This window comes from Ceratotherium simum, chromosome 7 (assembly GCF_057802395.1).
Source record: "Ceratotherium simum simum isolate JZ-2026a chromosome 7, ASM5780239v1, whole genome shotgun sequence".
Classification (NCBI taxonomy): Eukaryota; Metazoa; Chordata; class Mammalia; order Perissodactyla; family Rhinocerotidae; genus Ceratotherium; species Ceratotherium simum.
In genome coordinates this window covers 60,007,399-60,030,940 of record NC_141906.1, presented here as the reverse complement: position 1 = coordinate 60,030,940, position 23,542 = coordinate 60,007,399, and the positions used below count along the sequence as shown (strand labels likewise).

At 39.2% G+C, this 23,542-nt stretch overlaps 1 protein-coding gene across 2 annotated transcripts; it reads left to right on the top strand.

Moving 5' to 3' along the window:
* The first annotated feature begins 616 nt into the window (after positions 1-616).
* On the top strand, positions 617-22,858 carry POGLUT3 (protein O-glucosyltransferase 3). Of its 2 annotated transcripts, XM_004427364.3 has the most exons (8): positions 619-853; positions 7,056-7,253; positions 9,746-10,032; positions 13,204-13,420; positions 15,110-15,306; positions 16,661-16,855; positions 18,641-18,745; positions 20,164-22,858. In XM_004427364.3, exons 1-8 carry the CDS (start codon positions 652-654, stop codon positions 20,287-20,289), a joined length of 1,527 nt encoding a protein of 508 aa, XP_004427421.1. In that variant the 5' UTR covers positions 619-651; the 3' UTR covers positions 20,290-22,858. The 2 variants fall into 2 exon arrangements, with proteins under 2 accessions (XP_087289790.1, XP_004427421.1); XM_087433664.1 differs by lacking the exon at positions 16,661-16,855 and having other exon boundaries at positions 617-853.
* The last annotated feature ends 684 nt before the right edge of the window (positions 22,859-23,542 follow it).

The window sequence follows — 23,542 nt, the reverse complement described above, 5'->3', positions numbered from 1 at the left end:
GGATGCTCAATAAACACTTGTTGAAAGAAGCGAAGTGTAGGGGGAAGGCGACTAGGGAGAATGGAAGAATCACAATCCAGCAAGAGAGCAGAAAAGAAACGACCAACTCACACCACGGACTGGTGCGAACAGAGGGCTGTGAGAGGGGCGTGACATTTCCTCTGCATCTTGTAAACCCAGTGAAATTCCGTGTCTAAAGGCATTTCCCTAAACGACATCGAAGTTCTTCGCTGGCGCTGGGCCCTTTCTCTCGTCCCATGGCCATCACCTCTGTTCGCATCTTTTAAAAACGGTTTCCTTTAAACAGCTGACAAACTCAGGCAACCAGGGGTGGAGTCTGGGGTGCCCAGGCCTCAAGGGCGCAGACTCGCACCCTTGGTCTGTCTGTCTGTCGGCCCCTGGGTCCCTGATCTCAATGGGGTCAACGCGGCTGGGGGGAGGAGGGGACGTGTCTGTCGCTGACCCTCGTGTCTATCGCTGCGTAAGGCCGGTGACTACCTGGCACCCTCGCGTCCCGGCCGAGAGCGAGCCGAGGGCTGGGACGGCCGGCGGCAGCGCACAGGCCCGCCCCGGGGTGGGCCCAGCCCCGGCCCGCAGCGCTCCCGGCCCCTCCCCGCCGCCGCCGAGCTGGACCGCAGCGGCCCGGCGACCATGCGCCGCCTCCCGCGGGCCCCGCTGCTGCCGCTGCCCCTCGCCCTGCTCCTGGCCGCGGGCGCCCCCGAGGCGCCGGTCAGCGCGCCGCGGAGCCTGGTGTGGGGGCCCGGGCTGCAGGCGGGCGTCGTTCTGCCCGTCCGCTATTTCTACCTGCAGGCCGTCAACTCGGAGGGCCAAAACCTCACTCGCTCGCCCCCAGGTAGCGTTCAGCCGCGGGCCTCCCTCGCCCCGCCGCCCGCCCCCCTCCCGTCCCCGCCGCGCGTCCCCGCCGCTCCGCGCCTCTCGGGAATCCGCCCGCCGCCTGCGTGGCGTCTTTCCCGTGGCGTGGCGCCCTTCCTCGGGTCTGGTCACCTCCTCTTCCCTCCCCTCCCCGGACACAGAGCGGCAGGGAGTCGCAACAAAAGTCTGTTGAATGAATGAACTGCGAGGGCTGTTCCTCCTTTTTTGTGTGCAGGGACTGATGTTCCAAATGGATGGCGCCCAGCGCGTTAATGAAGGCAGTGTGAGTTTCATGTTGGCGATGGTCTTTCCACCTCTGACTTAGTTAGATGTCTGAACTGTTACAGCGTGCAGGGAGTGCCTGCACGTGTTGAGTCATCGAGCCCAAAAATCGCGTCGAGTTACATTGTTTAGGCCTGATGGGTTTGAAACAGCTAACTCCTACACAAAGGAAATGTCTGAGCAGTCGGCAGAAGGGAGGCAGTTGTACATGCTAGTTTTATGTTTTCTTATAGTTTTGAGTTCTTGAAAGCAGGTTGCAGGAATTAGTGAAACTCAGTAGAACTCATTAGGTTTTCCCTCTACGAGGATGGATCTTGTCCTGAATCCCTTCTGCCCAGTTATCCTCCCACGTTCTCCTTCACATCTTACCTTTACAGCTTCTTACAACTTGTCCTGCTGGTTTCAAGTTGTTGCCAGTCAGGATTTGGTAATTTATGTCAGTGGAAAACTATGACTACTTTTTTTTTAGTTTTGGAAAGATTTTCCATGTCCCCAAGGATCAGAAGAAAAGATTCTCAAACCCAGATTTAAAGTCTTTCACTATGGGGTACATTTTCTTCTTTATAGTTTTCTTTATTTTCTAAAATTAATTTTATAATGTTATAATGGGGGACTTTAGAAAGAAAATAAGATGGAAAACTAAGGAAAAATTAATTTATACGTGAAAAAGAAAATTACACGATCCAAAGTGAAATACTGCTAATCTTGCTATTAATGAAAGAACTGTAAATTCAAATAAAATCTCATTTTTTAATCTAAAAATATTAGCGAAGTTTTTTTTTAAGTGATAATACTCAAAGCTGTTAAGGCAGCGATGAGATTCTCTCAGACAGTGACTTCATCCTCTGCTGGTGGGAGCACAGATTGGTCAAATGTTTCTGGAAAGTAATTTTCCAAATGTATCAAGAGTCTTAAACATTTACAAACTTAATTACAAAATGAGTTTCAACAGTTAGAAAATATAATTTTTTTAAAATGTCGTTTAGAAAAAATGCCCATGCCCTTTAATCTGGTAATCCGATTTCTAGGTATCTGTCTCAAGAAAATGATCAGAATGTGGTTAAAGATTTTTATATGCAAGGATATTCTTGCAGTATTATAATTAATTACAGTAAGTTTAAATAGCCAACTATAAAGTAATTGCTGAATAAAATATGGTACATTCATGTGATGGAATATTTGACAGCCATTAAAAGTAACATTTTAGATTCCATTTATGTGAGGTATCTAAAGTAGTCAAATTCATAGAAACTGTTGCCAGGGGCTGATGGAAGAGGGAAACGTGAAGTTGTTGAATAGGTATAGAATTTCAGTTTTGCAAAATGAAAAAGGCCTAGAGATTCATTGCACAAAAATGTGAATATACTTAACACTACTGAACTGTACACTTAAAGTAGTTAAGATGGTCAATTTTTTTAAGATTTTATTTATTTTTATTTTTTCCCCCCAAAGCCCCAGTAGATAGTTGTATGTCATAGCTGCACATCCTTCTAGTTGCTGTATGTGGGACTCGGCCTCAGGATGGATGGAGAAGTGGTGCCTCGATGCGCACCCGGGATCCGAACCCGGGCCACCAGCATTGCAGCGCGCGCACTTAACCACCAAGCCACAGGGCCGGCCCTAAGATGGTCAATTTTATGTTATGTGTTTTTTACCACAATTAAAAATTTTTTTTAAACTTTAACATTTTAAAAGATTATTTAATAATGCTTATATTAGCTTAAGGATGGAATAAACAGGAAAGAAATTTTATAGTTTCATTCTAATTTTGTAATAAATAAGTGAACCTGTACCTCATTCATCAGTGTTATTATCAGTGGTTATAGCAAGAAAGTATGGAATTTTTATCACTCTTCTTTTTTCCCAAGAAAATTTTCCCCCAAAATGATCATAATGCTTTTATAATCAGAAAAAAAAGTCATAAGAAAAAAAAAAAGAAAACACTAAAGACTTTCCCCAAGTCTTTTCAGACAACCTCACTTTCATTCCCTTAGATTCTACTTCTTTCCTTTCAGGCCACTTGATTTCTAGCGTCCATTTAAAAGGCTGTCCTATAGTTCTGAAAAGCTCACCCAACCAGTGTCCTACATCTTTTGCCACCATCATTCACCTGTAAGTCTTGAAATTTTTCCTTCTCCAAGAACTAATTGAAAAAGAGGCAAATTTTTCTCAAGCTGTAGACTGTCTTACATGACTTAGCAAGACTCCCTTGTTAATTATCACTCCCATTTAACAATGTGGCATTTATCTGAATACCATTATTATGCTGCATATCTCCACATGCCTAGATAACAAACCTGTTGTGGATTTGAATGGTCGAAAGCAGGGGATCTCAAACTGGAGTCCACAGACAGAAATTAGGGGGTCTGTGATCTTGGATGAGGAAAAAACCTATTTAATAGCTTTATTTTCACTACTCTCTGACTTAAATTGAGTATTCCTTCTATTATGAATGTGGGCAGAACCTGTTGATACTGTTATATTCCCAGCATCTAGCACAATGCCTGGCAGAGATGCTAAGTAAGTATTGCAGGAGGAAAGAAAGAAGGGGTGGAGGGAGGGTGGTTGGAATATGTCAAGATGGTAGGATACAAATACTCATTTTCTACTGTTTTCCTCTACCTTCATCAGTAATGATATCTTCATAAAATAATCTTACCTCCTAGTTGTGTAGCACTTTAGTGTGTTAAACTGTGCCCTATTTAATTTGTTCTCCTTAATCGTTTTGTGAAGTAGGAAGGATAGATATTATTCTCTTCGCTTGACACATAAGAAAATGAGGTTCAGTGAAGCTAAAATGTCTTGCCCATGGCCCCACAGCTAACAAGTGTCAGAGCCAAGACCAGACACCCAACCCTTTGAATACCTAGTTCAGTGCTCTTTCCCTTTAATCGAATCACCCGTAATATGATTGTCATGCATCAGTTTTCAGTAAACTCCTGGAGAGTGTCCACGGTTAGCAGGCAGCCAGACATTTTTGGAGGGTTTCCATTTAGCCTCGAGGCATAACAACTTGACTTTGTTGGACTCTGCTCCCTTGGCCATGTGGGGTTACCACTTTTGTTGCGGCTGCAGAGAGCCTTAATAAACTTCCTAAACAACAGGGGAGGCGATGACTCCGTTGTACCAGGAGTGGCAGAGATTATTCCTCCAATTTTGAATTCTGTGAATTTATGTGTCAACATTGCACAGTATGAGAAGGTGGATTCAGAATGGGCTTTGAAAGAAGAAGGATTCAAGCTGTATTCAAATATGGGCTCAGCTACCCATTATATATGTGACCTTGGGCAAGTTACTTAACTCCTTGGAGCCTTGGTTTCCCGATCCATAAAGCAGGGTAACACCTACCTCACAAGTTCTTATAGGAAATAAATAAGAGAAAATGCATACAAAAATCTTAAGCTCAGGGACTGGCACATATAAGTGCTAAGTAAGTGAATTTTTTTTTTATTTTCGATTGTCTGCATTAGCTTTTGTCTACATAATTGCTGCATTCTCATTCAATTAGCTAGCTCTCTTCAAGAAGTTTGAATTTGTGGAGTGGAAAAACTCCAGCTGAGCCTCCATTCTGTTCCATTATATTAGCCCCCAGGGCAAGTGAAAATTGACATTCCTTCCATTTGAAGCAATTTGAAATTACGTTCTTCTCATTTTCTCTTTTATGAGGTTAGAATTGCTTATTTCTGTTTCAGTCTTGATCATTATTATTTTTCATTGATTCTAACAGTAATTTCGTGCCACCAATGACACAGACATGAAAGATTACTGTAAAAATAACATTTAAAATATGTATTTCCAATGGCTATATTATATTTTTATACATAATTTTGAAATACAACTTTTAAATGCTATTTCAGAGACAAAAAAAATGTTATAACTGAAAGAGACCATAGAGATCTTGTCCAATACTTTCAATTTAAAAATAACAAAGTGTTGGAGCTGGCCTGGTGGCGTAGTGGTTAAGTTCACATGCTTTGCTTGCGTGGCCTGGGGTTCACAGGTTCAGATACTGGGTGCAGACCTACGCACCGCTTATCAAGCCATGCTGTGGCAGCCTCCCACATATAAAGTAGAGGAAGATGGGCACGGATGTTAGCCCAGGGCCAATCTTTCTCGGCAAAAAGAGGAGGATTGGCAACAGATGTTAGCTCAGGGCTAATCTTCCTCACCAAAAAAAAAACAAAAAAAAAAACACAAAAAACAAAGTGTTTTGGAGCTAGTTTTCTTCTGTAAATCCAGCTCTATCCAAAAAATCAGACAGTCATTAATATGCTTATCTTATGTCTGTTCTGTTTATTGAAAATCATAAACTTGTGGAGAACAGGACTATTTGATCGGAGACAAACATTTCTGTACAGTTTCCAGTCTGGGAGGGATAATGGAAATGGCTTTCTAGTCCCCAGGCTCTCCTTTCCTGATTTTCAATCTACTACACCACATTGCCCTCCTGAAACCAAGTGGGAAATAACACAAAGCAATAACTCATGTGTTTCATTAAGCATTTCAGGTAATTGGCCAACATTTTAAATAATTTCACATTAAATTATTACCTTTTTTTTAACACAACGTCCTCTATGTTTATCTATTATAGTTCATTTATTTTAGCAGATTTCTTTCATAATTTTATCACACTTGTTTCAAGGATCTTAAGATGTGTGTGTTAGGTACTTAATTATTTAATAGCAAGATGTCAGATACCACATTACTATTACTAAATTGAAGAGACTGAGAAACAGTTCTTCTGATCCACAAGAAACAATAAAACCCTTGAAGATTCAAAGAAAGTAGAAACTTCACTCACTAGATTTAGAAACTCAAAATAGGAGAAACAAACTTTTTTTAGTAATTTCAAAAAATATATATTAAATATGCTTAATTTCATAACATGATAGATGTGAGATGAAAGACTACTTTGGTCACAACGTATTGTTTGCTATGGTTGTGGATTTCAGAGGATTCACCACATTTTTAAACATTTCCCTTTGATATGCTGATTAACTGTGGTTAGGACATTAACTGATCTTTATTCTTAAAACTCCCGAGGATCCGATCTGCACTGAGTGCAGGTATATATCCTCTGTACTCTCTGAGGAAAGATATGTCAGTGTCTGTTCCTGGGCCACAGTAACACTGATCACAACAGTATTGTTTCAAAGCCTAAATAAGTCAGCTAATATCCTGCAAAAAGAGAAGGGAAAGTTTAAGTTGTACCCTAGAACAGAAAACCCACAGAATTTTGGAGTTGAAAGGATGCCAGATCATCCTGGTATAACTGTTTCATTTCAGTTTGAGGAAACAAACTTAGAGAAGTAAACTCTAGTAGTTACAAAGGTGTGTGAGTGTGTGTGTGTGCATGTGTGTACGTATTTGTGCACAGAGTCTGGTAACTAGCTATAATCTCTCTCTACTTAAGGAAATAGGCTTAGAAGTATAGCTAGAAATTTGGGTTAGCAAAAGGAAAATTTCCTCAGAAATGAAGGTTATTAGATATTGAAATAGTTTAAAAGAAAGCTTGTGTATATTTCACAAGGAGAAAGTTGGATTATCTTAGATCTCTGTCATTCTAAGAGTTCATGGATTTTTAACTACATGGGCTTTAAACCTACCCAAAGGAGAAAAGATCAAATAGGCAAAAAGTTAATCTCTTCCTTGCTTTCTTTATGAATTGATTTTTTTCATTCAATAAATCTTTGTTGAATGACTAATGAATCAATGTTGAGTCAGGACATAAACCAGACATGGGTCCTGAACCCAAGGATCTTCCAAATGATAATGATTTTGTTTACCAATGGTGCTAGAAAAAAAAAATAACTTCTGTGTAGAGACACCTATCCAATAATTGTTAAGACAAAATAACCATGAAGTAATAGAGTTATTTATATATATATATTTTCTTTCAGGTCAAACACTATTCAAAGTAGTAATCAAATCTCTTTCACCTAAAGAGTTAGTCCGGATTCACATCCCTAAACCATTGGACAGGAATGATGGAACATTTTTGATACGATATAGGATGTATGAAACTGTCAATGAAGGGCTGAAGATAGAGGTCCTTTATGGTGATGAACATGTGGCTCAGTCTCCCTATATTTTGAAAGGTAAGTGATTGTTACATAATCCAGAGCCAGCCTCATGTGTATTTCCCATGCCTTTCAGAATGGGTTATGATGACCTTGAAGTCATGTGCAACAGAGTAAGCGTGGTATACATACCTCCTGGAGCTCAATTTAGTCTGAAAATTTAAGAGAAAGAAAACTAAGTAATTTAAAGAGATTTAAATGATAGGGGAAAAAATCTTGTGTATTTACCCAGGTAGTCACCATTTCCAGTACTCTTTATTCTTTTGCATAAATACGTATATCCGTCTAATACCATTTGCCTTCTCCCTAAAGGATTCCCATTAACGTTTCTTTTTTTGTGTATGTGAGGGAGATCAGCCCTGAGCTAACATCTGATGCCAATCCTCCTCTTTTTGCTGAGGAAGATTGGCCCTGGGCTAGCGTCCGTGCCCATCTTCCTCTACTTTATATGGGACACCGCCACAGCGTGGCTTGACAAGTGGTGCATCGGTGCGCGCCCAGGATCTGAACCTGGGAACCCCGGGCTGCCAAAGTGGAGCACATGCACTTAACCACCCCGCCACCGGGCCGGCCCCCGCATTAACATTTCTTTTAGTGTGAGAATGCTGCTGATGAATTCTAATAGCTTTTGAATGCCTGAAAACGTCTTTATTTTGCCTTCGTTTTCAAAAGACATTTTTGCTAGGTATATAATTGTAGGTTAACATTTTCCTTTTAGTATTTGAAGATGTTGTTCCACTATCTTGCCGCTTGCATTGTTTCCAGCAATAAATCTGCCATCATCCACATCTTTGCTCCTCTGTGCCTCTAAAGGTTTTCTCTTTAGGTTGTTTTGAGCTATTTGATTATGTGCTTTTCTTCATGTTTCTTGTGCTTGGGGTTTGCAGAGCTTCTATAAATCTTTGGGTTTAAATCCAGAAAAATTTTGGCCATTATTTCTTCAAATATTTTTCTGTTCTACCCCAGAATTCCTCCAAGAATTCTAATTACCTATATTTTAGACTTGAAATTATCCCACAGCTCACTGATGTTCTTTTCATTTTTTAATTTCTTTTTTTTCTCCATTTCATTTTGCATAGTTTCTATTGCTATATCATTAAGTTCACTAATCTTTTCTTCTGCAATGTCCAGTTTGTCGTTAATTCCCTCTAGTGTATTTTTCATCTCGATGCTTTCTCGTTTATTTGACCTTTTTTTCCAAGATGTAGTTAAATTACTTGGAAATAGTTTGAACCTTTCAAATTTTGCTTTTACAATTTATGAGGTGGGACCAGAGCCATGTTTAGTCTAGGGCTAATTATTCCTCACTACTCAGGCAATACCTCTCTGCCTACTCTACCCAAGCCCCATGAATTAGGATGCTTTCCAGTCTGGCTGGTATGAATAGGCACTATTCCCAGGCCTGTATGAACAATGGGTACTGTTGCCTCTAATCCTGGAAGGTTCTTTCCCTGCCTTGGATAGTTTCCACACACATATACACTGATCAGTACCCTAAATACTTGAGAAGAAGTTTGTGCAGATCTCTGGAGTTCTCTCTGTGCAGTTCTTTCCTTTCAGAGAGTCTGTCCTACAAATTCTAGCTGCCTTCATCTTCCTGGACTTTCAGCTCTGTTTCCTCAACTCAGTGAGACTGCTGGGCGCTGCCTAGATTTCTCCTTCCTGGTCCACAACCTGGACACTCTCTTAGGCAGTAAGCTTGAGGAATTATAGGGTTCACCTTATTTGTTTCCTATCTCTCAGATTCATTGTCCTTCATTGCCTGATGTCCAGTGTCTTAAAAACTGTTGTTTCATATATTTTGTCTGTTTTTTTTTGGTAGTTTCAGGTGGGAGGGTAAATTGGGCCATATTACTTGTCTTGGTCTAAAGTAGAAATCCTCAAGAAACTTAATTTTTAAAGGTGTTTTTTTATATTAAAGTAAGTATGGATATATTTTGAAATAAGATAAAATGTGCATAAATTCTTTTTTAAATGAATCTTCAGAGAAATTTTATACGTATGGCTGGGCACTTTAAAATTACACTGCCAGATGCCCCTGGGTTACACATTTCCTCTTTGAGATGTGCTGATGGAGGTGATTTTAGGGACTAAGAGGAGGAGACCCCAACTTGTCTTAAAAAATCACCACCCCTACTATATAATAAAGCCTGAAAAGTAATACATTCTCTTTTTCCTTGTTAAAAGGTAACTTGTTTTATATTCATCATCCGTTTATAACTCACTCAAGTGAATTTATCAGCTAACTGACCAAGAATAGGTTATATTCGGAGAAAGCATATGCTATACAAGCTTGTCTAGGGGGCTGTGAAAAGGGGACAGAAAGTAGAAGCACAGGACTTGGACATAACTAGTTGACCACTGATTTGTTTAGGGCAGATTATCCCTGTCTGGGTAATCTTAGAATTCACCAAAAGTGATCCCATGTTCACATCAGGGGCAGAAACAACTCCCCGAGTTGTGGTGCTTGTTAATGGAATGTGGCATTGTATGTGTTTTGCCTTCCCTAGGACCAGTGTACCATGAGTACTGTGAGTGTCCAGAAGAAGATCCTCAGGCCTGGCAGAAAACTCTGTCTTGTCCAACCAAGGAACCACAGATTGCAAAAGATTTTGCTTCTTTTCACAGCATCAATCTCCAGCAAATGCTAAACGAAGTTCCTAAAAGGTTTGGGGATGAGAGGGGCGCCATTGTTCATTACACAATTCTCAATAACCACATCTACCGGAGATCTTTAGGGAAATACACAGACTTCAAAATGTTCTCTGATGAGATTTTGCTGTCACTGGCAAGAAAGGTATGAGAATGAATTAATCGATTCTAAAAACAATATAGTTTGATTATTTAGTTGTAACTTAAATGCTTAAAATAATAATAGCAAAGGATGGAAATGGATTCCAGGCTTGAACATGTACATCTAAGTTGTCTACCACCTGAGTCTTCATAAATTCTCCACCTTTATGGATCTCTCTTTCTTTTAATATTTAAATTAAATACCTTACTTACCCCTATCCCAGGTAAGTAGGCCAAACAAGGCACTCCCAATGTGTCTGTGAACTCCCAGACATTTACAGCCTCAAGGTCACTTATTGAAGTTCTTTGTTCCTGCTGAATACTCCTTCCATTCTGAGTCCACTTTCTGCAGCTGTGTTGTTCTTGTCACCTCAAAATGACCTGAACTTAGAACACATTTTCCTTGTTTTACCCAAAGAGCCTCTAAAAGATTGTGTGCATGGCACATTTTGTTGATGGTTGGGGTAACAGAGAGAGGTTATTTTGTACCAGTGCATAGTAAAAAAAAAAAACTAAGACAGAAACTCTAACATTTAAAAATAGACATCCCCAGGGCCAGCCCGGTGGCATAGTGGTTAAGTTCGCACACTCCGCTTTGGCGGCCCAGGGTTCGCATGTTCAGATCCCGGGCATGGACCTACGCACTGCTTATCAAGGCATGCTGTGGCAGGCATCCCGCATATAAAGTAGAGGAAGATGGGCACAGATGTTAGCCCAGGGCCAATCTTCCTCAGCAAAAAGAGGAGGATTGGCAACAGATGTTAGCTCTGGGCTAATTTTCCTCACCAAAAAATAAAAATAGACATCTCTGAGTATTAATCAGACTCTCAGTCATCCTTGCTTCTGGGACTTTCTCACTGGCTGTCCTTGATTTTCAAGTCTGGGCTTCTTACTAAATATGGTTGGGCCCTCCATCTTTCAGAACACTTCTCCATACTCCCAACAACTCCCCTCCATCCCTCTATTATGCCCCTCTTTCCACATTTGCAAAACTCATAAGCAGAGCAGTTCAAACTGCCTTTTGTTCTTCCTTCTTCCTGACCATGCAGAGTGAAGAGTGAAGATGGGCATTTTTTACCTTTCTCACCTAGAAAGACCATCAAGGTAGTTTTCTAAACCAAAAGCCAACTTTTTCCTGATGAGAGTTATAGTTTCCCAAATATGCTGAATATGTGGCTGCAATCAATTCTTATTTTAAATAGCAGCCACCTCCCACCTCCCCATCAGCTCAGAGTATGAGCATATGAGCATATTAGGGGCACCTGATCCTACAGGTGGTACTTTCTTCCTGAGCTACCACCAGTCCACCCTGCCGTGTATTCCTGTATCTTGTACTCATGTGCTTTTTAGCTAGGGATGATTTTGTCCCTCAGGGGACATTTGGCAATGCCTAGAGACATTTTTGCTTGTTACAACTGGGAGGTTGCTACTAGCATCTGGTGGGTAAAGGCCAGGGCTGCTGTTAAACATCCTACAATGCACAGGACAGCCCCCCACAGCAAAGAATTACCCAGACTAAAATGTCAATAGTGCCCAAACTGAGAAACTCTGTTCAGTAGTGAGAACTTCTGATATGGAGTTTTTTTTGTTTTTTTTTTAAGATTTTATTTATTTATTTATTTTCCCCCCAAAGCCCCAGTAGATAGTTGTATGTCATAGGTGCACATCCTTCTAGTTGCTGTATGTGGGACGCGGCCTCAGCATGGCCGGAGAAGCGGTGCGTCGGTGCGTGCCCGGGATCCGAACCCCGGGCCGCCAGCAGTAGAGTGCGCGCACTTAACCGCTAAGCCACGGGGCCAGCCCTGATATGGAGTTTATTAATGGGCTTATAAATGCAAGTAGGGAAGTACTAGGCTGAGTAGTCATATCCCTTGCCCTTCTCTTCTGTTCCAGGTTCTTAGCCTGGTGACTGGGAAGAAATCTAAGATAAATAAGACTCAGCTCTGGTCTTTGGGCAGCTCACTCTAGTGGGACTTGTCTTTGTTATCTGGAAGTGAGGCTGGGATGTGAATACAAACAAGTAATTGTACCACTGCATGATAGGCATGTAAGAAAAGTAGGTACCCAGGGTTAAAATGCCTGAGGAGGGCAAGTCATAGAGAAGGTAACATTGGATCTGGGTTTGAAGGATGAGCAAGGAGACTGCCAAGTGAATAAGTAGGAGAAGAACATTCCAAGTGAAAAGAATTACATATTAAAGTGGGTGGCATTTTCAGAGAATAGCTTCAAGTTTACTGATACATAGGCAGGTGGAAGATGAAGCTCAAAACTAAGCTGGAGCAAGATAGTGGGGCCCCGAATTCCAGCCAGAGGTTTAGACCTTGTCCTATAGGCTTAAGGTTCTGTTAAGCTTGGCAGTAACATTAATGTGGGTTTTAGAAATTTGGGCAGGGGCCGGGCTGGTGGCGTAGCAGTTAGGTGCGTGTGTTCCGCTTCGGCGGTTGGACTGTGGGCGAGCACCGATGCACCGCTTGTCCAGCCATGCTGTGGCGGCGCCCCATATGAAGTAGAGGAAGATGGGCACAGATGTTAGCCCAGGGCTGGTCTTCCTCAGGAAAAAGAGGAGGATTTGGCATCGGATGTGAGCTCAGGGCTAATCTTCCTCAGAGAAAAAAGAAAAAAAAAATTTGGGCGGCAATATGGAGAGCAGATTAGAATGGGGAGAGTCTAGAACCAGAACATCCCGTAAGGAGCAACTATTGCAACAATCTAGGCAAGAGATGATAAAGGCTTAAAGTAAGGCATTGACCATGGAGATGGTTATGGAGTAGCAGTTTCCAGAAACAAATGTAGATGTCATAAAGAGGTTTGATAGTGAAGGAAAACAAGGGCTTGGGTCTAACTTTGTAGATTCTTACTTAGGCAGCTAGCAGAAAGGGTGCCTGAAGCCACTCATTCATACTTTTCTACACAATTTTCACATCTATAATACTAAACAATTTTAAATGCCACCTCTGAACAGAGGTAGCTGACTCCTGGTTAAGTGAATTTGCCATATTACCACCCTTGCCCTTGATTTTCTGATACTACTGATGACCAAGAGGCATTCTTCTCTCTTCTACTGTTTTCAAATGTTGTTTTATCAGAAATATTTAAGCAAGCCAGAGAACTGAAGCATTTAGTACCAAAGACTGAGATCTTCTCAGCACTGATGTTTATTCTTTTGTTTATTTAGGTTCTTCTCCCAGATTTAGAATTTTATGTTAATCTTGGAGATTGGCCCTTGGAGCATCGAAAAGTCAATGAAACCCCTGGCCCTTTACCTATCATTTCATGGTGTGGCTCTCTGGACTCACGAGACGTTATCCTCCCAACATATGACATCACCCACTCCACACTTGAAGCAATGAGAGGTGTTACAAATGATCTCCTCTCTATTCAGGGAAATACAGGTAAATTAAAGTTAATTCTGTAAGAAAAAGCTTAGAGATAAAAAAGGTGGAAGGAATGTTCAGTCAGAGGGAGTAAAGGTGTATATTTAAATAACCGTTGTTCTTATTTTCTAACCAAGAAAAAGAAAATCAGCACCCTAATCTGAAGTGGTTTGTTTAGGATTCTTCTAATCCAAAAATTAGAGATAATGTGGGTTAGGCTGGTAATGTCCAAACCTACCGGAACTGGGTCTCCTTTGAGTTGGTCACTTGTAAATACAATTTGAAAATATATATTTTGTAAAATTGTCACTTAATTCTGACTCCATTGCCTTTATATTGCTGGATGAAGTGAGAAAGCATTTTGAAAAATATAAAATTATATGCAGATATACAAGAATTGTGATAGCAGTATGATTTGGATATTACTACCTCCAACACTTTGTAAGGAATTCTCCCCTTTCCTCTTTCTGCCTCTCCTGATCCTTTAAAATCTAAATTCCTTTCCTCCTGTTTGATGGCCTTAGATTTATGGTACAACACACCTTTTTATTAAACTGAACTCCTTGAGTAGAAAAAACCCTGCCTTGTCTTTATAGCCTCTCTTTCTATTTATTGTGGTTTGGTGGACTTATTTAGTAGATGAGGCCAGAGACTCTTTGTAAACTACCTAAAGATACGTGAAATGAAAACTGACCTACTTTTTATTTGATAACAGTGAATTCCTGAAAAGTGTACTAAAATAGTAAAGAGATTGACCCCCTCCAATTTCTATGTTTTATGATTTATCCTTTAGAACCCTGAGAGGTGTTAACTAATGACCTCTCTTTAGAATAATAGAAATAGATTTAAGTTAATTCTTCTAAAATATTTCCCTCCCAGGAAAGAGAGGATATATATAGTTGAGTTATACATACATATTTGCTTTTAACAGCATATTAGGAAAAATATTCCTTGTATTCAAAAGCGATGTGCTCACTTTTCTGAGCAACCTAAGGATTAAAGATGTGTGGGTGTTACTTAGTTATATAGTTTGTTCTGGTGACCCTGTCTAAGAACAAAAGCCTAGCTCATTTTTTTATTGTAAAGCACAAAAGATGGAAGAAGCTAATGCCTTACTGAGTGGGCCAAGTCACTGAATCTCTTTTTGCTTTGAATTTGACCCAACATTATTTTGGATGTTTCCTAATGTCGCACAACAGAAACTCCAATATTTGAGGAGCTTTCACAAGTAGACAAATGGGTGAAATGAGAGCTTTCTCTTCTATGATACAGCAAATAAAAGGGCCGGCCCCATGGCTTAGCGGTTAGGTGCGTGCGCTCCGCTGCTGGCAGCCCGGGTTCGCATCCTGGGCGCGCACCGACACGCTGCTTCTCCGGCCATGCTGAGGCCGCGTCCCACATGCAGCAACTAGAAGGATGTGCAGCTATGACATACAACTATCTACTGGGGCTTTGGGGGAATAGATAAATAAATAAATAAAATTATTAAAAAAAAAATAAAAAAAATAAAAGTCTAACCTCGAAAGTATCTCAGGCAAATTGAGACTCGATCCCATATTTTTTGGAAATGGCATCTACTTTAGAAGATGAGTTGGTGATAAAAGAGCTTTAATATCTAAACTGACAATGGTAAATTAAAGATGATTATACTTATCATGAAAAAAGTCAAATTCATAATCATATTTTTTTATCGTCTCAAACTTCTAGGGCCTTCCTGGATCAATAAAACAGAGAAAGCTTTCTTCAGAGGTAGAGATAGCCGAGAGGAGAGGCTTCAGTTGGTGCAGCTGTCCAAAGAAAATCCACAGCTCCTAGATGCAGGCATTACAGGATATTTCTTTTTCCAAGAGAAAGAAAAGGAGCTTGGAAAAGCTAAATTGATAGGCTTCTTTGATTTCTTTAAGGTATGCATTTACGTCTTCCTGTCTGGATGTGAAGTGATAAACTTGTGTTAACAGTCTACTAAATAGCCAGGCTTGGGCAAATTTCTCCTTTCTTGTGAACTGACACACACTTTGTTATCAGGCATAGAGAATTACAAAATTCATTGTGGTTTCCTCTTTGTTTTCTTGTTATTTCTAACTTTTTCTACTAAATAGCTCAGAACTATATTTAATACTCAAAATATAGTACAAGGATTAACCTGGGGTTTTGGTTCATTTATTTCTCTGATTTTCTCTTTTTTGTATTTGTTTTAATAAGCTGGGAATAAAAATGATCTCAGATCATGAAATGATCTCAGATGCCTTTTGTAAATAGAAAGAGTATAAATTCATATAAGCAAAATAGGAGCTGGAATTGGGGTTCAAGTCCTGCCTTAGTCCTGCCTCTTGTCTTGCCTCTGCCACTAACTGTGGGACCTTCATCTCTTAGAGCCTCTGGCCTCTAAACATGCCTGATGCCTGCCTAGCTCCTGCAGAGCATTGCCATGGGGCTCAAAGGAGATAGAGATGTGAACAATGTGACAAAATCTGACTGCCTAGAAAACTCCTTGTACCGATTATTTAAGAAAAAATTAATTACTAAATCTGTGAGTATATCCTGTTCATCTCAGTGTAATGTAATGAAAAGAACATGGGATTTGAACTTAGAGAATAGAGGTTTATAAATTTCTCTGAACACTAGTTTTCTCATTTGTAAAAAAAGAGGGGAATGATAATACCTGCTTCAGATTATTATAATTGAATGAGGTCTAATGCCTGTGAAAAGTGATTTTGAAATGTCAATCAAAGTTTATTAATCCAACATATATGTACTATGTCACCAGCCTCACAATTGTCCTTAAAGTTCTCCAGGTTTCTGTCTGCTCAACTCTAAACTGAACAATAAAGATAATGCCTTCCTTGTTCATAGGTTGAGTATAAGGAACAAATGAAATAATGTATAAATGAAAGTGTGAATTGTTATCAACATTCAGATTTAATAAATATAGAACTTTTGAAAATAGTTTTCCTACCTGGTTATGGAAATCTGAATTCCCCATAACTTAGACATAGTTGAAATAGATATTCCTATTTCCTAAAATTATTTATCTTTAAATGCATTGTATTTCTTAAAATTGACCTGCTAAAGTCTGCTTATGATTTTAATACAAAGAGAAAATGTGAGTTACAAAATAAAATATAAAACTTCTTAACACTAATTTGGAAAATGGGAAATAATTCTTTTAAATTTAGTATTACAGTGTTGATGAGAAGCAAAAGTGAAGCAGATGACTGCTGAAATTTTTGTTTGTTTATGTTTGTTTCAATCTTTCAGTACAAGTATCAAGTGAATGTGGATGGGACCGTGGCTGCTTACAGATATCCGTATCTCATGCTGGGCGACAGTCTGGTTCTGAAACAGGAGTCGCCATATTATGAGCATTTCTATATGGCACTAAAGCCTTGGAAACATTATGTTCCAATTAAAAGAAATCTCAGTGATTTACTAGAAAAAGTTAAATGGGCCAAGGTACGCTTTCTACAATTTTAGTCTCTTTAAGCAATAACAAATTCACTAGTATTAGTTACATGAGTTCCCTCATAACACAATTTAATTTAACATAATTTAGTCAAAAGAAATGTTATTTTCTAAAATTTTTGCTCCCTTGAAATATTTAAAAAACTAACATCAGGATCATTTTGTATACCTTCTGTCAACATTTTTGAGGACTTTTATGGGGCCGGCCCGGTGGCGCAAGCAGTTAAGTGTGCGCGCTCTGCTGCGGCAGCCCGGGTTCGCAGGTTCGGATCCCAGGCGTGCACCGATACACCGCTTGGCAAACCGTGCTGTGGCGGCGTCCCATATAAAGTGGAGGAAGATGGGCATGGATGTTAGCCCAGGGCCAGTCTTCCTCAGCAGAAAAAAAAAACAAAAGAGGAAGATTGGCAGATGTTAGCACAGGGCTGATCTTCCTCACAAAAAAAAAAATTTTTTTTGAGGCCTTTTAGAAGATTTGAAGTCCAGTGTTATATAGAATATAGATTTTTCTAAAGGAATCATTATTCATGCATATACACACAAGCAAGAACACACCAAATGCAAATTACAGATTGAAAAGATCAGGGTTAAAGTGCTTCATGTGCAAGAAAATATTTAAGGCAATTATGTTACTCATTTCTTTTCCCCAGTTAGAAAAAAGGCACAAGTTCTTAATGAATGCATACTATACAACATCCTGAGAATCACATTTCCTATAAAATAAGAATTCTTTTTTTTAACGAAAAGGTATTAAAAAGCTGTTGTGTTTTATTATGAAACTATAAAAATTCACCCTTCCATTTATAAGACTTCATTCTGTTTCTAAGTTTCTGAGAAACAATATTTGGTTTTGGAAATAACTGGGTGCCTGAGGCAGAGTTGTTTTTGTGACCCTTTATAAAGAGTCAGAATTGCTTGCAAATGGCTTTTCCTATGGGCAGCATGGTAGAATATTAGCTATTTTCCGTAAGTGTTATTAAGAACACTGACTATTCCTGGTACTGAAGGAACAGCCTGTGAGTACTAATGACTGAACTTTTTATTACAACAATATACTCTTCCATTGGTAACGTTTTATAGCAACTTTTCTGCTCTGATTACATATTTAATTGGAGCTTTTAAGAGATGTTATAACATGAAAACTGATTCATTCTATTCTAGTTTGTATTTCAATATCAAATAGAGAGGGTTAGGATGGGGGAACAGACAAGGAGCCCTAAACTTCTTGGGTGGCTAGGAAAGTACCAAGCTAGTCACAATAGAGGCTGCATGTGGGTTGTTGCACTGTGGCAGGGGGTGGGCGTGGGGGTTGTTTTCTGGGCCTGTTTCTTGTCCAAACATGTATAATCATTTCTATGTCACAGAAATGTCTAGGAAAGTGTATTTCAGTAGCCTCATTTCTTTTTTTTTTTTTTAAAGATTTTATTTATTTATTTATTTTCCCCCCAAAGCCCCAGTAGACAGCTGTATGTCACAGCTGCACATCCCTCCAGTTGCTGTATGTGGGACGGGGCCTCAGCATAGCCAGAGAAGCAGTGTGTGGGTGTGCGCCCGGGATCCGAACCCGGGCCGCCAGCAGTGAAGCGCGCGCACTTAACCGCTAAGCCACAGGGCCGGCCCAGTAACCTCATTTCTAGGTTATGTTTTTATTGCTGTCTATCTCTCCCGTGCTGTTCACATTTACCCCCACATCTATCCTACCTCACACTCACCCCTAGCTTTCTTTGTTGGTCATAAGAGTAATTTTCACCCATTGTTTCTTTTTAAACCTTTCAGGAAAATGATGAAGAAGCCAAGAAGATTGCCAAAGAAGGGCAGTTGACTGCTAGGGAGCTGCTACAGCCCCACAGGCTATACTGCTACTATTACCAAGTACTACAGGTCAGTTCAGGGTATCCATCCTGCTGAGTCAAGCATCCTCAGACCACATACTTGGCCTGATTGCCTCACTTCTTGAGGGAGTTCAGCGAGTCAGCCTGTGGAACTCTGACTAAGCTGAGGCACCAGCCTATGGAAAGATAGGACTGGTGCTAAGTCCTTTTGCAGCCACCATATTTTTATCTCCATTCAGTATTATAAAAAACAGCGCTTAGAGCTCTTACAAATATAAATTAAAGGCTCCTCCCATCTTGTCAGTGCTATCCTTTATTAAATGCCTTATGCAATTCCTAGTTTAGGTGTTCTCTGAACCTCAGAGAATAACATCTTTCCTCATCTGGAAAATAAGAAAGTTGGTCTAGAGATCATTAACATGTCTTTCTGTTCAAAATGCCCACCTCTTTGTTCTCCTTACTACTTAGGGTCCATACTTTTGCTCTCACAGTACAGGATGGAAAGCAAATATTTAATTTACTGTATAAAACAAACAAATGGAAAATCTTTATAATAGTTCTAACACCTAGTGCTGAATACTGAAGTGCAGATATTTACTAGGAAGCAAAGGATTGGTTCTTTGAGTAACTGCATTATGTTTTACACAGTAAAATTTAGCTCGGGAGAGAAAAATAAGAAATTATGTTTTTGTTTTTAACCTAAACTTATTTTTTGTGGGCAGAAAAAAGCAAATTTCCTCAGATGCCTGTGGCTACTACCCCATCATGGAATATGGGCATGATACATACACCATTTACTAGAAGCAGCTTTTCCCTTAAATGAGTTCTGTCCCCTCTGCTGGTCTAGCTGTAATTTTAATAGTAGGAGTTTCTCCCTCTAAAATATTAATTAGGCTCATGTACTCATTCAGTATTTTATTGGATTTGGCCCAGGACCATGAATGTATATGGAACCACTGAACTGAAATAGCCAATTTATAGGAATATTTCAGTCACTGGGTAAAGTGGAGGGATATTTCACAGGCCTGTCAACATTTAAAAAATGTGTGACTATAGGCCTAAAGGGAAGGATGTGTGAGACCACCAACTTTATTTTGAGATGCTTATTACCTTAGTTTGCTGATTTGAGTATTCAACAAAGTTAATTATTCATTAACAAGTGGAGGATAAATGCCAAGAGGTGCTGTAGTTTCAAGGAGGGACACTTGGCCTGACATCCCTTTCTTAGAGGCTTCTTACCTACACATAAAATTGTGGATTGGGACTCCTTGTTAGATTATGAAATATTGCACTAGTGCCTGTAATAACTAAAGTTAAAATGTAACTTTAAGACTGGAATAAACCAGACCTTTGGTTTTAGTCTGAAGATACACAGCAACTAGAAACGATAGCACGAATGGGGTGGGGAGGATTCAGTGGATTGAAGTGTGGACTAATCTTTCCCTTGCCTTCAAACACACATTTCAGAAATATGCTGAGCGCCAGTCCAGCAAACCAGAAATACGTCATGGAATGGAACTTGTTCCTCAGCCAAATGATAATGAATCCATCTGCCAGTGCCACAGGAAAAGGCCTTTAAGAGAAGAGCTTTAAGTCAGCCCAGATTCCCTCCTGTGTATGCCAGTGACATCTGTAATGGAAGCATTCAGATAGAATCTAAGCCGTGAAGAACACAGCTTGGAAAACTTTATCCAATGGACTAGTTCTCTTGGTGGCTTTATATAATGTGGATGGATAGAGCAATGTTAGAGCAAGTATTACCAAATATCTTTGGATATTAATGTCTTTTGAGTACAAACTGCTATTATCAGCATCATAGTGTTTCTAAAAAGAAAACTTGGGGATCATAGTAGATAGAGAGGCTTGCCAAAATCTAAATCACTCTCTATGAAACTATTTACGTCATATTTATTGGTTTGTTTCTATCCCTTGTTCACTTTTCCTCTTCCACTTCCAATTATGAAGAAACAATATTTGTGCAGAGATTTTTTTCCCCCCTCTGCAGCTTTCTCCTCCTATAAGCTGCTTTGGCATTCAGTAATAGAAAGCCTCCTCTAGGAAGGTCTGATAAGAATAATTAAGGAAGATGAGGAAGACTCTGTTATTAAAGGTAGCTTGGAGACTATGGAAGGGATATTTTTTTAAAGCTCATTCCTATCTTTTTAAGTAAGTTTTACTAAGGCCTGAGACAAAATTAAGTAGAAATTGTGCCTTAAGCTAGTAATTCCCGATCTATCTGGGTTGGACACCCATGAAGGACAACATAATTATTAAAGTAGATTAGAGCATCTTTTGGGTACCATTCATTATCTATGTATTGAATAAATAAAAGATAATTATAGTCAGGTGGGGATCTTTAATTCTTTTTACTCTTTAAAAGGGATACTTGAAAACCTCTGCAGCAAGCTGCAGGAAGGCTGGTATCTTGGAATTTGCTAATAATCTGACAACAAAGGCAAGCATCCACTCCTCACTACACACTTCTTATTTTACTGCTAAGATAAAAACTTTGGAAATTTCCTTTGCCTTTTAGGACAGGGTCAAGACTTAAGACTTATAACCCAGAAATTCATTACATACTCCTTGTAACAACACCAATGCAAGATTCACTTCACTAAAGAACATACTCCAAAAAACAAGAGCTATCCACGCTCCCAATCTAAAAATATTCACTTCCCTAATTGAAATATTTACTTAATCTGGAAAACAATGTAACTGCTTTAAAGTAGTCATATATATTCTTTATTGAAAATCAACAAGAACACAGGATTTTTTTTTTTTAACTAGACCAAAGCAAAACCACATTTCAAAACCGTGAAATCGAAGCCCAGTATCCATGGAAAACTCCAATAGCCACCAATTGTTCAAAACCACAAGTGTACATGTATAAAATAAAGAGCAAGCTGTACTGGGACCATACCCTAATGAATCCATGTCCTACATATATTGTACATGGAAAACTCCAATAGCCACCAATTGTTCAAAACCACAAGTGTACATGTATAAAATAAAGAGCAAGCTGTACTGGGACCATACCCTAATGAATCCATGTCCTACATATATTGTACATGGAGTTTGGGGCTTGTCAAAGCTAAGTTATGGAAAGAAAGTTTGCCCTCCCTCACACTGCCCTGCCCTCCAACCCCAGGTCCTTCCTGATGACTAATGGCATTTTGTTAGAAACATCTTACATTTTTAAAATTTCTATCACCTGCTGCCAAACAGGTTTGATAGTTAAAAGCAAGTTGAGACAAACCAGGCAGCTTCTGGGCATGAAACAGGAAGGATATGCTTAAGAAATTAAGTGGAGCCCCTCAAAAAATTCCAAAAGGAGAGAGCAGCTTTAATCTAGAAAATCCTTCATCCACCAACTCAGTCATAGCCTTTAAAAAGAGTTTGTTTTACATGGCTTTCTTGTCATGAATATAATTTAGTAAAAATAGGATTACTATAACCCTGATTCTTTCCTCTTGGAAAGAATATTACCCACATATTCTATTAGTCATTTTTAATACTTCAACTTTCATTAAAAATATCTGATTTTTAAAAGGAGGAGAGGGCTGTAAGGATATGCAAGTAAATATAATAACCGCATTTGTCTAAATAAGCTATCAACATGTTTGTTGCAGCATTGTTTTTATGAATAAAATGTTGGAAACACCTTAAATAGCCATTATGAAGGAATTGGCTAAATAGAAATTGACACATCAAGCAATACAGTATTACCATTAAAAAGAATGAAGTAACTCTAAATGTACTATCATGAAAGATTTCCATGACAGTGTTCAGTGAAAAAAGCAAGATACAAAACATGTATAATGTGAAACCATTTATGTAAAAACAAAAATATATCCATGTGGTTGAAAGTTTGGAAGGATATTCACCAATATCTGAGGAGGGGATGGAGAGAAGAGAATTTTTACTTTTTGTTATATACCTGTCTATGATATTTTAAATGTTTTTACTCTAAGTATGAATCAGATTGCAAAATAAAGAAAAATGCAAACCTAGGAAAAGACAATAAATGTACAATATATATAGGAAAAGAAGATGGATATTTATATTTTCCATTATGCTGTTTTAAAATCTACTATGTCTAGAATTTTATATCATGGGACGTATTATATACACTTTTTAAATAAAGTAAATTTTCTAAATAAAATTTTGAAAAAGATAAATTTCATTTTTAAGAAAAAGATTGTAACTGCCTATAGCCTTGATATTTCTGTAGCTGGATTGGTCTAATATTAATTCTATTATATGTTCATGAATAAATGAACCAAAACTTCGGTCACTACCACTCAATCCCTAGTGGGAAGAAATCTAATACTAGAGGAAAAGATATTTGGGCTTGACACCATTATTTTCAGTTATTTCAGATGACAAGACAATAAATTCAGTGTCTTCGTCAGCTTGGGTTGCCATTATAACAAATATATCAGAGACTGGGTGGCTTAAACAGCAAATATTTATTTTTCACATTTCTGGAAGCTGGAAGTCCTAGATCAAAGTGCCTGCATGTTTGGTGTCTGGTGAGAGCCTGCTTCCTGGTTTGCAGACTGACACCTTCTCATTGTGTCCTCACGTGGCAAAGAGCCAGAGAGAGGAAGCAAGCTCTTTCTTGTCTCTTCATATAAGGGCACTAATCCCATCATGAGCACTCCACCCTCGTGACCTAATTACCTCCCAAAGGCCCTGTTTCCAAATACCATCCCATTGGGGATTAGAGTTTCAACAAATTAACTGGCGGGGGGGAGGGGTGATAAACATTCAGTCCACAGCAGGCAGGGAAAGGATGAATGCTCCCTTGACATAATAAGGCCAAGGTTAGAAGAAACATAATTTC

What these genes read in the sequence shown, in the direction of transcription:
- POGLUT3 (XM_004427364.3), top strand. Translation starts at nt 652, where the DNA reads ATGCGCCGCCTCCCGCGGGCCCCGCTGCTGCCGCTGCCCCTCGCCCTG. An exon ending in GTCTCCCTATATTTTGAAAG is followed by an intron (nt 7,254 to 9,745) that starts GTAAGTGATTGT and finishes TGCCTTCCCTAG; the next exon opens with GACCAGTGTACCATGAGTAC. An exon ending in TGCTGTCACTGGCAAGAAAG is followed by an intron (nt 10,033 to 13,203) that starts GTATGAGAATGA and finishes TTGTTTATTTAG; the next exon opens with GTTCTTCTCCCAGATTTAGA.